We start from the raw sequence: 16,807 nt of genomic DNA, 5'->3' as shown, positions 1-16,807 counted from the left end.
GGGGAGATTTAGAAAAGGAGAGGATAATATATCTGCCGCCCCTCTCTTACTATTTATATTAATTCTCAAATAAAGGTAAAAGGGCTGAAATACCCTTACTGCTTACATGGAAAAAATAAAAGAGTAATAATTATAAACTGACTGAAATAACTACCAACTACCAACTAACTGCTGACTATAGTCATATGAGTACAGTACAGTGGGTACCACATCAGTGTTCTCTACAAATATATGATTTTAGGGTGGACTATGAGAATTGGATGTTTCTTTTGAGCATTTTATGGCTGGTGACCAATCATTGTTGTTTCTCTGTTATATTTGATTTTCATGGATTACAGGTTTGGACAGAGTTGCAGAATGATTTCTTGCCGAACTTTATCTTGTGCAACACTACTCAAAGGTTTATTCGGTCATCAAAAGTCTCCCCTGCTCCTGTTCAAAAGCCATCAATGCCTTATGCCAAGCCTAATTTCTATTGTGGTTCCCAAGTGAGTTCATGAAGTAACAAGGTTCAATTGAACTTTCCTGAATATAGTGATAGATTTTGTTTCCTTGATAAATGGTATATTTGTATTAATACAGAGGGGGAGAGCCCCTCAAAAATTGCACAAGCTCGTTACATCTGTATCAGTTGTATCTGTGATTCTGTGTAGAATATGAGAAAAGAAATCAGCCAACAGACATACAATTGCCCATACAAAATGCTGTACCACTGATTTCTAAAATGCTCAACCCTAACTCAGTAACTCCTTCAAAAAAGTATTAGGATCCCCACTGGCCCACCCATCATATAAGCTGCCATTTTTTGGAAAGAGGTAATGTAATGCATTATGTTATAAACACTATAAACCCCTGTACAATGAGATTCAAATTACATTCTCGTTGGCTTCTCTTTAGCCTAAAAAATTCTAGAGTTCTGCACCTTCCAAATGGACCAGCATACTGCCATTGGAAGTGAATTCCAAAGAGCTTTCCCTCTTCTAGAGAAGCAGTAGTTGCTCAAGATTGAACAGACACTTAAAGGAGAAGGAAAAAAAAAAAAAGAAAAGAAGAGGGAGAAGAGAGAGAGAGAGAGAGAGAGTTAGGTTGATATGTTTAAACAACCGCCCCCCTCTTAAATTTATATACATAGTATCATAATTGTAAAATGATTGAATTGCTTACATGGCAAGATAAGATAAGATAAGGTAAAGATGAAAAAAAGACTAATCCTAATCTTATCATAAAGAACTAATCCTAATCATAACTTATTGCTGACATCCGAACAGTGGGGACCACCTTAGTGGGGTCCACATTAGTGTTCTCTATACTCCCCCTCAAGTTGGGAATAGATGTTTGTCATTCCCAATTTGCATAGATCTGCTTCTAACTTCTTCCTTGAATTCGCCTTGGTGAGAAGGTCTGCCAGCTGTATGTCGGAGGTAATACTTCTTGAGATGTAACCCTTTCTTTGATAAAATGTCGATCCACTTCAATATGCTTAGTTTTGTCTTGTTGTACTAGATTATGAGCTATATTGATGGCAGCTTGATTATCACAGTACAACATCAAGGGTTTCTTATAAACAATACCCAACTCCTCAAATAATGATCTCAACCATAGGATCTCAGCTACACCTTTTGCCATGGACCTATATTCAGCTTCAGCACTGGAACGAGAAACAACATTTTGTTTCTTACTCCTCCAAGAGACAAGGTTACCTCCTACAAAAGCACAATATCCAGAGGTAGATCTTCGATCATCAACACACCCAGCCCAATCAGCATCTGTGAAAACTTCTATCTTCATGTGATCATTATTCTTGAATAAAATGCCTCTACCTGGGCACCTCTTCAAATATGCTAGTATCCTCTCAACTGCAAGGAGGTGAGTAGTCCTAGGAGAGTGCATATACTGACTAACCACACTAACTGCATAAATGATGTCGGGTTGGGTGAGACAAAGATAGAGAAGTTTTCCAACTAACCGTTGGAACATAGCTTTATCTTCAAGGGGTTCTCCACCCTTTGCACTGATCTTGCGATTTTGTTCAATGGGTGTGTGTTAGCAAGCTTAACACCCAACTTTCCTGTTTCTTCCAACATGTCAAGAACATACTTTCTTTGAGAAATAAAAATCCCATGCTTGGATCTGGCTACCTCAATGCCCAAGAAGTATCGTAGTTCTCCCAGATCTTTTACCTCAAACTCTTGATGAAGGAGTTGCTTAAGGGACTCAATCTCAGTATTATCATTTCCTATTACTACAATATCATCCACATATACAGTAAACAAGGTTAAGGAAGAAACCACTCTTAATAAATAAGGTGTGGTCTGACTGGGCCTATACATATCTGAACCTTTCAAGGGCTTGTTTGAGTCTATCAAACCAAGCTCTGGGGGACTGTTTTAGTCCATACAAGGCTTTATTCAACCGACAAACCTTCTTTTTTGTCTCTGTACCATAAAATCTGGGAGGCAACTGCATGTAAACCTCTTCTTGCAGGTCTCCGTTGAGGAAGGAGTTTTTAACATCCATCTGATACAACGGCCAAGAGTAACTGGTTGCAAGAGATAATAAGACTCTGATAGTGGTCATCTTTGCTGTTGGTGCATAAGTTTCCAAGTAGTCAATACCATATGTCTGAGTAAATCCTTTTGCAACTAACTGGGCCTTGTACCTTTCAATAGAACCATTAGCATTATGTTTCACAGTGAATACCCATCTACATCCAATCGGTTTTTTACCTTTAGGCTAGTCAACTATCTCCCAAGTATTGTTTATGAGAGGGCATCCATTTCTACTTTTATTGCATCTTTCCATTCTAGTACTTCCAATGCTTCCTGTATTGTTCTGGGAATGGGAACATCAGCAATGGATGCGAAAAAAGACTTATAGGAGGGAGACAAATGATCGTAGGACAAGAACTGAGAAATGCTGTGAGCTGTAGATGTGGTGCAACGATGCTTGCCCTTACGAACTGCTATGGGAAGATCAAGATCATCTAATGAAGGTGAAGGCTCCATGGTGGGATGTCTTTCATCTGTAGTATCTGTGGTACCTAGATCTGGCTCTACAGAAGGAACTGGGGCTATTGTGGTACCAGGATCTGGATTTGCAGAGAAGAGCGGGATGGCCTGCACTGTTGATGTTCAAAATCAACCTATCTCCATCGTCTGTGATAGACTCTCACATCCCTGCATCTCTGATAGCCCTTCCCATTACACCCCTCTTCACTTAATGGGATAGGTAAAGGAACTTCTGACGAGTTAACCCCATCCTTACTACTCTCCCCCCAGAGGAGAAACCCTTGGATAATAGGGTACATCTTCAAAGAAAGTGACATCCATTGAGTCAAATCTTTTCCCAGAAGTAGCTTCATAGCAGTAATATCCCTTTTGAGTTTGTGCATAACTAAGGAAAATACATTTTGAGGCCTTAGGATCAAACTTGGAACGATGAGGACCAAGAATCTTAACAAAGCATGTACAACCAAAGGTTTTAAGGGGAATGGTAAATAACTCTTTATCAGGATTTAAGAGGGTAAATGGAGATTTCATGTCAAGAACCCATGAAGGAATCCTATTGATGAGATACACTGTTGTAACAACAACATCCCCCCAGAAACGTATAGGCACATTGGAAGTAAACATAATGCTTCTAGCTACCTCCAATATGTGTCTATTCTTTCTCTTAGCAACCCCATTTTGTTGTGGTGTATGAGGGCAGGTACTCTGATGGATAATCCCATGTTCAAGCAAATAGGAGGATAATGGGTTTGCAAAATATTCTTTCTCATTATCAGATCTAAAAATTTGTTAAAATCATTTGATGAAAGATCTGGGTTAATACTGGGACCTCATCTCGAGAACGCATGAGATAAATTCACGAAAAATGAGTATAATCATCGACAAATAGTAGGAAATATCTGTACCCCCCCCATGGCAGTGGTATGGTAAGGTCCCCAAACATTAGTATGCACAATTTCAAAGGGAATATTACTTCTATTATTACTTAATGAATAGGTTGTCCTGTAGTGTTTTGCAAGTTCACAATTCTCACATTTCAAACTAGACATCTGGATAGATTCAAATAAACTCAGAAACAAACTCTTCAAAGCCCGAAAAGATAAATGACCCATCCTATTATGCCAAAGCATAGCCTGATCAACAGACTGATAAACACAAGACCTCTTAGTCTCACTATCTTCCCAACGAGGACTCCCTCCAAGCAGATAGACTCCATTTGCCTCACGCAAGTCCCAATCACCTTCCTAGTCTCCAGGTCCTGAAAAACACATCGATCCGGAGAAAAGGTTACTGGACAATTTTGGTTTTTTGTAATGCTACTAACTGAAAGCAAGTTAGTACTAAGCTTAGGAATATGCAAAACCGAAGATAAGGAAATAACATTAGACAACTTGATGTCTCCCTTGCCAGAAATAGGAATGAGGAAGCCATCAACAATGGACACTTTGTCTCTGCCTGAAAATAAGTGATAGGTAGTAAATAGTGACGGCAAGCCAGTCATATGATCAGATGCTCCAGAATCTATTATCCATGAATGTTCTGTATTACCTGTAACCGAGGCATGGTGAGCTGAGGCCCGATTACCTGAATGAGCAAAAGCTGAGGTAGGGGGTGCTGATGGTGTCTGAGGAGGTGGAGCTGAATTACCAACTTTGTTTTCCAGCTGAACTAGAGTAGCTCGGACAGCAACTAGAGTATCTAGAGGATTGCCTCTTGTACTAGATGATGTTGTGCTATCAGTGTTAATAGCCATATTTGCATTCCCCATTTTGTTTCTAAGTTTGGGTGGAACTAGATGTGGATGTAGCTTCCAACAGGTCTCTTTAGTATGTTTAGGTTTCTTGCAATGCTCACATACTAGGTCCTTCTTATCTTTCTTCTTCATGTCTCTTTCCTTATAACTCCCAGATTTTGGCTTAACTGCTGCCAGAGCTGATTCAAAAGGCTGTTGTCAACAGATGCTGCCTCACAATATCATATTCCGAATTTAGACTAGCCAGGAACTCAAACACTCTATTAGTTTCAATCTGCTTTCTGTAAATCTGTGCATCCTTCTGACTTTCCCATTCAATTGATTCGATGTGGTCAATTTCATGCCATAGGGATTTCAAGATTGAAAAATAAACAGAAGCTTGTTTCTCACCTTGTTTGAGATTTTTAACCTCACATTTCAGCTCATAAGCCCTAGCAACATTAAGGGGCTGAGAGTAGGTTTCTTTCACAACATCCCATATTTCTTTAGCTGTTTTTGCCCTTAAGTAATTTTGGCTGATGTGTGGCTTCATGGAATTGCACAACCATGTCATCACTAAATAATTTTCCTGAATCCACTTAGCATAAGTGGGATCTTCCTTATTTGGTTCCTTCACATCTCCCAACAAATAGTTTAGTTTTCCTCTTCTCCCAATGGCCATCATGGCTGATTGGGCCCACTCTAAGTAGTTTGAACCATCAAACTTTACAATTGTAATCTGGAAGGTGTTTTCAGCCATGCCACCTGAACCAGTCCCAAAAACACCCTCCCCTTGGTGCTTGAACTCCATTCTTGGTTAGGGGTTAAGCAAAAAACACCTTCTATTTACTGTAACAATCAGCCTACTGGGCCTGAAAAAACTAACGACAGTAGGTCTAGAATCAGAAATCAGATTCAGAGAAAGAAAAAAAAATTCCAATTCACTGTATCGTTGTATCAATCAACCTACTAAATCTGAGAACTAATAGCAGTTGGCCTGGGTACAAAACTCCAAAAATAATGATCAGAGAACAGAAATTTGATAGCAGCCAAACTTAAAAACAAGTCTAATATCTTATCCAGACACAGTAACAGTCCTGGATTTCAGGGTTTTCTCTTAAACCCTAGAAGAGAAAAAGAAAAAAAAATCTATATAGCCGTACCTCACAAATTAAGCTATCCTTGTTGCTGCCCTCAAGAAGGAATAAGACCTTACCCAGGAATTTTTGAGAAAAAAAAACCTGATCTTGAAGAAAAGTCTTGGTGAAATTCTGATTGCCAACTTCAATTTGCTCAAAACCGATCTTGATTCTGATCAACCCGAGAAACTTCTGAAACAGAACTGATCTCGGAGAAAAATCTTCTTGATCGCCAACTTCAATCCTGATGAGAGAACCAAAAAATCTGATTGGCACCTCCAATCTTGACCAAAGACCTAACCTTGATCACTTAACTCTTCTCTGATTCTTCCTGATTACATGGAGCACTTTCCAATCCTTGGACAGTTGCTGAAGACTTCTTGTAATCTCCAAGAATCAGTTGGATGAAAAAACTCAGCCATAAATAATTCTCATGTGGTCGGCTGAATTAATTCCACTTGAGAAACCCTAGATCGAATGCTCTGATACCAAGTAGTCAATCAAGATTGAACAAACACTTAAATGGAGAAGAAAAAAAAAGAAGAGAGAGAGAGAGAGAGAGAGAGAGATTTTGATAAAAGAGAGTTGGGTTGATATGTTTAAACAGCCGCCCCCCTCTTAAATTTATATACATAGTATCATACTTGTAGAAGGACTGAATTGCTTACATGGCAAGATAAGATAAGATAAAGCTGAAAAAAAGACTAATCCTAATCTTATAAAAGACTAGTCCTAATCTTATCATAAAGAACTAATCCTAATCATAACTTATTGCTGACATACGAACAGCGGGGACCACCTTAGTGTGGTCCACATTAGTGTTCTCTACAGAAGCCATGCACCTTTTAGGCAAAGAAGAGACTAGCAAGGTTAGGGGGAGTTATCTACTCCTCCCAAACAGCCCTGAGAAGTGAGACCGTATATGCATAGCAACTCTACAGTGAAAAAATAAATGACAGGATGTCTCTTGTTCCGAACAGAATATGCAGGAACTGTCCATTATCATACTAATGAACATCAATTGGCAGCCCAAGAAAAGAATATGACTTTGGATGGCACAAGTGCATTCCAAAATCCACCTGCATGAAACAGGATGAGCAGTCCCTCACAACTAAAAAGATAGTTTGATTTTATGCTGAATATGCCTGAAGAGTTTCCCATTCATATCCTCTAGTACACAGCATCAGGATGTATCCCGGTATTGAAGGGATAGGAAATCCATCATATGGATGCCCAAGATTGCGGAATAAAGGGGGTGAATTTCAAAAATTTTTCTTTCCCTTCAACTGGAAATCGAATTCCCTATTTAGAAAATCATATTTTCAAGGATCATTCTTGAACCATAAACTGAACCAGATCTGAACCAAAAGGAGGAGAGAGAGATAATACCTGATACAGAGAAATAATATCTCCCAATGGAGGTGTTCACGCCCAAGGTAGAAACCAAAATCTGCTCCCACTGAAGATGGCGCAGTGCAAGGTGGAGCAGAATCAGTAGTGTCCTTCCTAAGAACCTGATTCTTCCCAAGAATTACCTGGACGGCTTGTGAATACAACTCCTACCAATCTTTTCTCCAAAAGATTGGAATCAAGATCCAATCTTGATTTCTCCCAAGGAATGGAGATCGAACTGCTATAGGCGGCGACTGCAAGAAGGAGGCGGCTAAAGAGAATTTGCAGGGTGCAGAATTCTCTCTTCTGTGATCTCAACTCTGAAGACAAGACTGTTGGTTGTCTGTTGTGTTGGATATCTAAAGGCTGCCCCCCCTCTTCCTTTTATAGACTTAAAGGGATCAGCTCCTAATCCCATTAGGAGTTGCTAACCCAAATCATATCTGGATTAGAAGTCCCTTTAAGATAAGGGATAATCCTTATCTTATCTGCAGATTAGATCAGCCAGCTCCTAATCTAATTAGGAAGTTTCCAAATCTAAATCTCATTTAGATCTTGGACTCTCTGAGTGGATAGGGTGTGAGCCTAATCCTATCAGCTGATCTTATCTCAAAATTTGCCCCTTAAAGACTAATCAAATTAGCCCAGTTCGAAATGGGCTTAAGGCCCATTTAGGGTTATGTATTCATTAAGCCTTCCAAACTACTGCACAGTTGGGCTTCCTTGTATGGCGTGGGACCCAAACATTGATCTACACATCAGCCACATGGGTTCAGTCCAGCCTTTGTTACAAGGCCTGGCCGAATACACTGTTATGGACAGTGCACCCCCTGAAACCCATCAGATGGGCTCTATGGGCCCAACACTTACCCTAAGTGGTCCCTGGGCCAAGCCACCTTGTAACACCCAGGGACTGTGGGCAGATGCAAGATTAGCCCATCATGTATTATCCTCAATGGCCTTACACTTAACCTCTCAGCCCATAATGATCATACACTGCCCGACATGAGAGGACCTCTCCCTCGACTGCAAGGAACAGTGTTGCACTCTCTCATATATGGATCCCGAAAATTAAAACCTTTTGCAAATCATTTTGAAATCATAATATATATACTTTTATATCTCATATAAAATATATTTTGCAAAACAAATCTCAACGATTGAAATCGGCTACCGGCAGTCTTGGTTTCCATCAGTGAGAGTGCATCCCCGATCATTACCTTTGTCCGACAAAGGGGCTGATCCTGTCACTATGATCACCCGCTCAGATGAATTCTTAGACTGTCCCAACATACCCAAGTTTTGACCCCCGCTAAGGATCTCACTGATTGGTACATCAAAGACGGCCCAATCCGACACCTAGTGCAATATCATAATCGAGTCTAGGGGTTGGGTGTAACTTTCCAGTTTTGCCCATTTATCTCCAAGGTCCAGGGCAATACTAGAAATCTGGTCCAGTTTATAGATTCAATTAATCTTACACTGTATGTGCCTAGGGTCTCACCCTGGCAGTTGAGACAGGCCACCCCAACCGACTTGGTGGCACCACAGTGTCAGCCTTGTCAGGATAGGTCTCCCCAGACCGACCCACTGGCTCTGAACATTCTAAACTAACACGAGTCTCATTAAGTGTCCAGTTTAAGGGTATTACACAGAAACATACCAAGGGAACATGAATCAAATATGCACTTTTATTCATTTACAATAAACTCATAAAGTACATCATTTTGATTAAAGCAAAGGGCATACAAAACTGTCTAACAGGTGTGATTCGAAGTCTTCAATAGATGATCTGCGTCCTCCGACTCTCAACCATTCTTGTTGCATCTAAATTGGGAAGTCCATACAAGCTGAGAACCAACATACTCATACTCCCTTATCAACACATCCTTATTTATTCAATTCCAAAAAGCAAGGGATAGGCATCACAATGGCCTATCCCCGCACCAGACATCTCTCCAAATTGGAATGTGATCACTGGTGCCTGGTTTCAGCTGTGTGTGTTGTGTAAATGCTGGCTTCATTTTCTTGATACCCTTCCATAGACTGCTACCTAGGGGGTTGCAAGGAATCTCCTTTCACTCAATCCAGATATGCACTTCTGAATATTCCTGCTAATAGTTTTCCTCAATGAAGCTTTTTCTAACCCTTTCTGAGCCTATCCCTTTGGAGTTTCTCCAATATATCGATCACTGACTTAGGCATAATGATGGATTTTAGTTGTAGCAGACTGGTGCTTTTTCTATTCTTTTCTGACAATATTTTATTCTTTGCTCATCTTTTAGTGGAGATATATGGAGATATCCTTAATATGTGGTCTGTCATGATATTGACTTACATCATGCCAGCTTGTATAGCATTCTGTTTTAGCATCTTTTCATTACTTGGTAACTAGTTCATCCCCAACAACTAATAATTTGATTTTTTTTTTCAATTTTCTGAATTCCATGTTTCATGTTATTGTAGGATTTAAATATGGCCCATCAAAGTTTTACACGATTGCACAACGGGTTCTTAGGAATTCCTCACATGTTCTCCATTGTCAGGCTTTTAGGATCAAGGTCATTGCCATGGCTTATTCGAGCTCTACTAGACTACATATCAAATAAGGTAAGCTCATATTAAGAAACTTTTATTTTTTTTACTAAAAACAGATAGCATATTTGAAGCTGATTGGATAGGTAATATGAATGTTTTTTCTTTTTCTTTTTTGTATTGTCTTGATTCCAATTAGTTTGGTCTACCATTCATATTGTTTTCTTGTTTGTGGATGACATCTATTTTGTATCCATGCATGTTCTTTTAGTTTGAAGGAACCTTTGTTATTTTTATAAATAAAAATTCCATTTATAAGAAAATAACGGTCTTGTAATAAATACTCAATTCAACTCAAGAACAGCCATTGCCCAGAAATTTGGGATTGCCTACTGGTCCAGCTTCAGCATTGCATCATCCGTATCCTCACACATTATGATGGTCTTCCACAATATCCATTTCAAAATGTGTCTCCATGTTGTCTTTTGTTTCTTTTTTTTAGGTAAATGTGTCTATTCTATCTCAAGCTGTCAAGTGTGAAAACAAGAGATTGAATCCGAGAGTGGCCACTTTGTGCAAACAATGCCAAAGATTATGACCGAATCCAGTCCACCCCTACCAAGGCTCTAGATAGCTGGGACCAACATTGGGTAATGACCATTTAAAGTGTGTCTATTCAGTTATTGTTAATATTATCAAAAAAGGGACCAGAATTCTCATATCTAAAGCTTACATGATCTGAAGTGACCGACTTATGCAGTAGTACATTAGTACAGTAGTAGATATATAAGCTATAAAAAAGCCATTATATCCAATGTTGGTCCCAGCTATCTGGGGTCTTGGGAGGGGTAGACTGCATAGGTTCCTAACCTTTGGCTTGTTTTTTTGGGCAAAGTGACTACCCTCAGACTTGAACCTGCTTTTCATTTTTGCCATTCAAGATTTTACCATGATACCAAATAATAACCCCTAAATATATGGCCCATATATTATCCAAACATGGGAATATAGTTGTGTGCTAATCATTACAAACATGAAAGGGACTTAAAATGGAAAAAAAAAGTCCAGTGCTTCCAGTGCTGGGTATATATGGACTCGATCTCTTTATAACTCTATCTTCCACTGCTTCCTGTTCCTCTTTGTATTCAATCCCAAAATGGAAAAAAAAGTCCGCTACTCGGTTAGCTGTCCCTGCTTTGTATTCAATTCTGTAGTCGTACCCCAGTAGCTTGGATATCCAGCGTTGCTGTTCCAGGGATAGAACTAATTGATCCAATAAGAACATCAGACTTTGATGGTCGGTCCAAATTGTGAACCACCTACCGATCAAGTAGGATTGCCAACATTGGACTGCTAAGACTATTGCTATTATTTCTCGCTCATAAACTGATTTGGCCCACTTTTGTGATGTTAAGGCCTTGCTGAAAAAGGCTAGTGGTCACCCCTCTTGCATGAGAACAGCCCCAACGCCTTAACCCGAGGCATCACACTCAATGATGAAATCTTTTGTGAAATCGGGCAGTGCTAATGTTGGAGGGCTCGCAACTGCCTGTTTCAATTGCTCAAAAGTTTGTTGGGCCTGGTTTGACTAGTTAAAAGTGTCTTGTTTCAGCAATTGGGTCATTGGGGTAGCTATTAGGCCGTAGTTTTTGATGAAGCGGCGGTAGTACCCAGACAGTCCCAAGAATGCCCTCAATTCTTTCACACATTTGGGTTGCGGCCAGCCCAGTATACTGGAGATTTTATCTGGGTCAACCGCTACAGTCCCCTTTTTTACAACATGTCCCAAGTAGTGAACTTGGTTTTGTCCAAAGGAGCACTTGGACTCTTTAGTGAATAGCTGGTGGGCCTAAAGTGTTGCAAGGGTGACCTATAGATGGTTCAGATGTTCCTCCCAATTGGGGATGTAGACCAATATGTCATCAAGGAAAACAAGGATGAACTTACGTAAATATGACTGGAATATGTCATTCATCAAGGCTTGAAATGTGGCTGGAGCATTAATCAGCCCAAATGGCATGACCCGGAACTCATAGTGGCCATCATGTGTCTTGAAAGCCATTTTGTGAACATCTTCCCTATGTACCCTTATTTGATGATACCCAGCTCGTAAATCCAGTTTTGAGAATATGGTGGCTTGACTGAATTCATCAAGCAGCTCATCAATGACTGGAATCGGGAATCGGTCTTTAATGGTGATGCTGTTAAGGGCTCTATAATCAATACAAAACCGCCACGTCCCATCCTTTTTCTTGACTAGTACCGGTGACGAGAATGGGTTGCGACTGGGCTATATTATCCCTTAAGCATATCTTGAACTTGCTTCTCGATTTCAGATTTCTGAAAGTAAGGGTATCGGTAGGGTCTTGTTAGATAGTTTTGTATGCCCTTAGCTTCAATCAAAATTGATGTACTTTATGAGTTTATTGTAAATGAATAAAAGTGCATATTTGATTCATGTTCCCTTGGTATGTTTCTGTGTAATACCCTTAAACTGGACACTTATTGAGACTCGTGTTAGTTTAGAATGTTCAGAGCCAGTGGGTCGGTCTGGGGAGACCTATCCTGACAAGGCTGACACTGTGGTGCCACCAAGTCGGTTGGGGTGGCTTGTCTCAGCTACCGGGGTGAGACCTTAGGCACATACAGTGTGGGATTAATTGAATCTTTGAACTGGACCATATTTCCAGTATTGCCCTGGACCTTGGAGATTGATGGGCAAAACTGGAAAGTTACACCCGACCCCTAGACTCGATTATGATACTGCACTAGGTGTCGGATTGGGCTGTATTTGATGTACTAATCAGTGAGATCCTTAGCGGGGGTCAAAACCTGGGTATGTTGGGACAATCCGAGAATTCATCTGAGTGGGTGATCATGGTGACAGGATCAGCCCCTTTGTCGGACAAAGGTAATGATCGGGGATGCACTCTCACTGTTGGAAACCAAGACTGCCGGCAGCCGATTTCAACCGTTGAAATTTGTTTTGCAAAATATATTTTATATGAGATATAAAAGTATATATATTATGGTTTCTAAAATGTTTGCAAAAGGGTTTTAATTCCTGGGATCCATATAAGTGGAGAGTGCAACACTGTTCCTTGCAGCCGAGGGAGAGGTCCTCTCATGTCGGGCAGTGTATGATCATTATGGGCTGAGAGGTTAAGTGTAAGACCATTGAGGATAATACCTGATGGGCTAATCTTGCATCTGCCCACAGTCCCTGGGTGTTACAAGGTGGCTTGGCCCAGGGACCACTTAGGGTAAGTGTTGGGCCCATAGAGCCCATTTGATGGGTTTCAGGGGGTGCACTGTCTTTAACATTGTATTCTACCAGGCCTTGTAACAAAGGCTGGGCCGAACCCATGTGGCTGATGTGTAGATCAATGCTAGGGTCCCACGCCATACAAGGAAGCCCAACTGGGCAGCAGTTAGGAAGGTTAAGTGAGCACATAAGCTTAATGGGCATAAAGCCCATTTCAAACTGGGCTTTTAATTTAGTTAATTAAAGGGGCGAATTCTGAGATGGATTAGCAGTTAGGATAGGGTCTTAATCCTATCCACTCAGAGAGTCCAGATCTGAATGTGATTCAGATCTAGAATCCTCCTAATAAGATTAGGATAAAGCTAATCTAATCTGTAGATAAGATAAGGGTTTATCCTTATCATTAGAAGAGAAGGCTGATCCAAATATGATTTGGATAAGCACCTCCTAATGGGATTAGGAGCTGATCTTTTCAAGTTAACGAAAGGAAGGAGGGGGCGGCAGCCTAGAGAGAGAGACCAAGAAACACATCAGATCCTCTTTAGTGCTGAAATCAAGAAGAGAGAATTCTGCACCCTGCGAATACTCTCTTGCCGCCCTGTTTGCCAGTTCGATCTCCAACTGTGGGAGAAGTCAATATTGGATCTTGACATCAATTCTTTGAGAAAGGATTGAAAAGGAAGCTGTGCTCACGTTCCATCCTTCTGTTTCTTGCGAAGGACAGAGTTCTTGGGGAAGAACACTGCTGATTCTGCTCCATCCTGCACTGCGCCATCTTTAGTGGGAGCAGTCTTTGGATCCTTCCTTGGGCGTGAACACCTTCGTTGGGAGATATTGCTTCTCCGTATCAGGTATCATTCTCTCCCATTCCTTTTGGTTCAGATCTGGTTCAGTTTAAGGTTCAAGATTTATCCTTGAAAATGTGATTTTCTAAATAGGGAATGTGATTCCCAGTTGAAGAGAGAGAAAAAATTTTTGAAATTCGCCCCTTATTCCGCAATCTTTGGGCATCCATGTGATGGATCTCTCAACCCTTCAGGTCTTACATTGGTCGGGGCTGATCCCGACGTGAGGGGGTTGCGGTGGTCATGCTCCCGGCGTGGTGGATGTCCTTGGTGTTCTTTGAACACGTTGCCATAGTGCTGAAGGAGTTGTTGTAGGCGGCTTTGGAAGTCTCTAGGCCCATCTGGGCTACTATTAGCTAAGGATGGCCTGGTCCAATTTGAGTCCATGTGCATGAATATGGGCTGATCTGGATCTCCTCTTTGCTTTGTCAGTGTTGTAAGACTGATGGGCCTTGGGCCCTTGCATGTTTGCCCTTGTAGATGGACTGTGGAGTTTCCTAATGTGAAGTCCATGGTGAGACGGGCCCATTCGCAGACCATAGGTCCTAGCTGTCTTAACGATGGAATGCCTAGCACCACGTCCGCTCCACTGAGATGGAGAGGATATAGGTCCACCGCAAACTGATGAACTTGAATCTATAGTGGTAGGCCCATGCAAATGCTATTGCAAGATAGGCTGTTACCGTTGGCCACATGAACCGTAAAGGCCGTTGTGGGTTGAACCGGAAGTCCCATTTTATCCACCAAGACTTGAGTTATGAAGTTAAGGGAATTGCCACTGTCTATGGGGATTGGCACCGGTGATGTCGTCTTCCTCTTCGGCATCTGTTTGGAGGAGAAATGCTTGTTGTTTCTTGCAGCGATGTCCCGACCCAAATTTCTCTTCGCAGTTGTAACAAAGACCTTTGTCTTTGCGGGCTTGCATCTCTGCTCAGGTCAACCGTTTGAAAGGAACCAGTGGGCCTAGGCGCAGTACTCCTTCCTCCTTGTCTGGTGCTATCGTCCTTTCTGCTCCCTTCTTGCTCTGGGACCCTATGGTCACTGCACCTTTCTTGCTCGACTGAACTTGTGCTCATACAATCTGGCTTGTGCTACCGCACTGATGACAGAAGTGGGCTGCATCGCTTTCATTTCCAATCGCAGTTCCTCTTTTAGGCCGCCGACGAAGCTTCCCACCAATGCCTTCTTTGTCCACCCTTGGACTCTCACGACTAGCCTTTTGAACTCCATCTGGTATTCTTTTACTGATCCCACCTACCGTAGCTTTGCCAAATTTTCATCAAGATCTTCGAACCCAGATGATCCAAAATGGACAGCCATGGCGTCTGTGAAGTCTGCCCAGGTTTGACGAGGGTGCCCTCTTCTGTACCATTGAAACCAGAGGATAGCTTCCCCTTCAAGATGCGCAGAAGCCCGAGCTACCCTATCTTGCCCCGATGTTTAATGGTAATCGAAATACTTTTCGGCTCTGAGAATCTAGGGAGTTGGGTCGCCGCCTGAGAAGATGGGGAAGTCGATTTTGGCTATTCCTTTTGCCGCCCCTGTTCTGCGGCCGTTTTCATTGCTGCGCTCTTCTTGGCTTCCTCTGTCAATGTTCGTTGCCCCTTGCTTTAGTCGGAGGAGGAGAGCAATGAAGCCTTCCTTCATTTCCTTGAGATCTAAAGACATTCAATGGATCTCTACCTCCATCTGATCCATTCGGGTGTCTACTGACGTGTTTCTTGTGTTGGTCATGCTGGCTCTAATACCAAATTGTTAGGAACCTGCCTAACTCAGGGCTCTTCGAGGGGCCAACCTCTTGAATTCTTGGAAGGAGAGAGAGAGAGAGAGAGAGTTTAATGCTGAAACAATCAATGTCTGTTTCCCTTTCCTGCTCTACTACTTATAGTTTTACGATCTCGATTATCACAGTTGTTACAAGTGGATGGTTAGTTGTGCTGACGTGGCCTCCTTTTGTAAAACTGCTTAACTGCCTTCTGTTTGTCTGTTCCAGTAGTCTTGACACTTCCTTTATGTTCAAAAATCCTCAAAGTTCCCTTCCATCCAGATGGACCATGAAACAACAAAGGAGGTGAGATTCCATAAATTTTCTACCTCTTTTTGAGAAATGCCAAAATAGCCTTGCTTGGATCAAGGTTTTCATGCTGGGTGATATCACTATTCTCTTTGAAATGTATAAGAAACAAATAAGTTAATGTTTAATTTTTGGTATTGGTATTTTTGGTCTTTTTGTATTTCCTATCTTTCTTGAGGGATATATGTTGCATCTTAGTTGCAAAACAAAAGTTAAAACTAGGGTTTAGAAGAGAGAAAGCAAGAGGAGAGAAGAAGAAGAAGAAGAAGAAGAAGAAGAAGAAGAAGAAGAAGAGAGATGTGTTTTAGTTACTGTTCCCACCCTCAAAATATCTTTATACTTTGACTTGGGCGCCCAAATACAAAAAGAGTACAAGGAAAGAGAAAAAGTCCAAAAACACCTCTCTATCTAAGCATTTTTCAACACTCCCCCTCAAGCTGAGCATATATGTCAATCATGCCCAGCTTGTCAAGGTTCTTAGCAAACTTTGGATGGTAGACACCTTTAGTGAGCCAATTAGGTAGTTGGTCTTCCAACCTTACAAAAGGAAGGCAAATCTCTCTGCTAGCAACTTTTTCTCTAATAAAGTGTCTATTCACCTCAATATGCTTTGTATGATCATGTTGGATAGGACTGTGGGCAATATTTATGGCTGCTTGATTGTCACAATATAGTCTCACTAGGATATCTGCTTGGATGCCCATCTCAGTCAACAAGGTTTTCAACTAGAGTAGTTCAAACACTCCATGAGCCATTGCCTTGTACTTTGCCTCAGCACTAGAACGAGCAACCACAGATTGTTTCTTCTCCATGAAGC

General features: G+C 41.2%; 1 protein-coding gene across 3 annotated transcripts in view; it reads left to right on the top strand.

Annotated features, from left to right (window-relative positions):
- Nucleotides 1–16,807, top strand: part of PIR121 (transcription activator) — a 160,258-nt gene that overhangs the window by 88,399 nt on the left and 55,052 nt on the right. For all 3 annotated transcript variants that reach the window (XM_088956812.1, XM_088956817.1, XM_088956820.1), the window contains 2 exons: nucleotides 339–488; nucleotides 9,738–9,881. In XM_088956812.1, the coding sequence (XP_088812938.1) occupies nucleotides 339–488; nucleotides 9,738–9,881 (294 nt within the window). The remainder of the gene's footprint in view (nucleotides 1–338; nucleotides 489–9,737; nucleotides 9,882–16,807) is intronic.

Source organism: Nelumbo lutea, chromosome 1, assembly GCF_056320005.1.
Source record: "Nelumbo lutea isolate HS-2025 chromosome 1, American lotus-T2T, whole genome shotgun sequence".
Taxonomy (NCBI): domain Eukaryota; kingdom Viridiplantae; phylum Streptophyta; class Magnoliopsida; order Proteales; family Nelumbonaceae; genus Nelumbo; species Nelumbo lutea.
The sequence above is the reverse complement of the archived record's forward strand: the minus strand, read 5'-3'. Positions and strand labels throughout refer to the sequence as shown.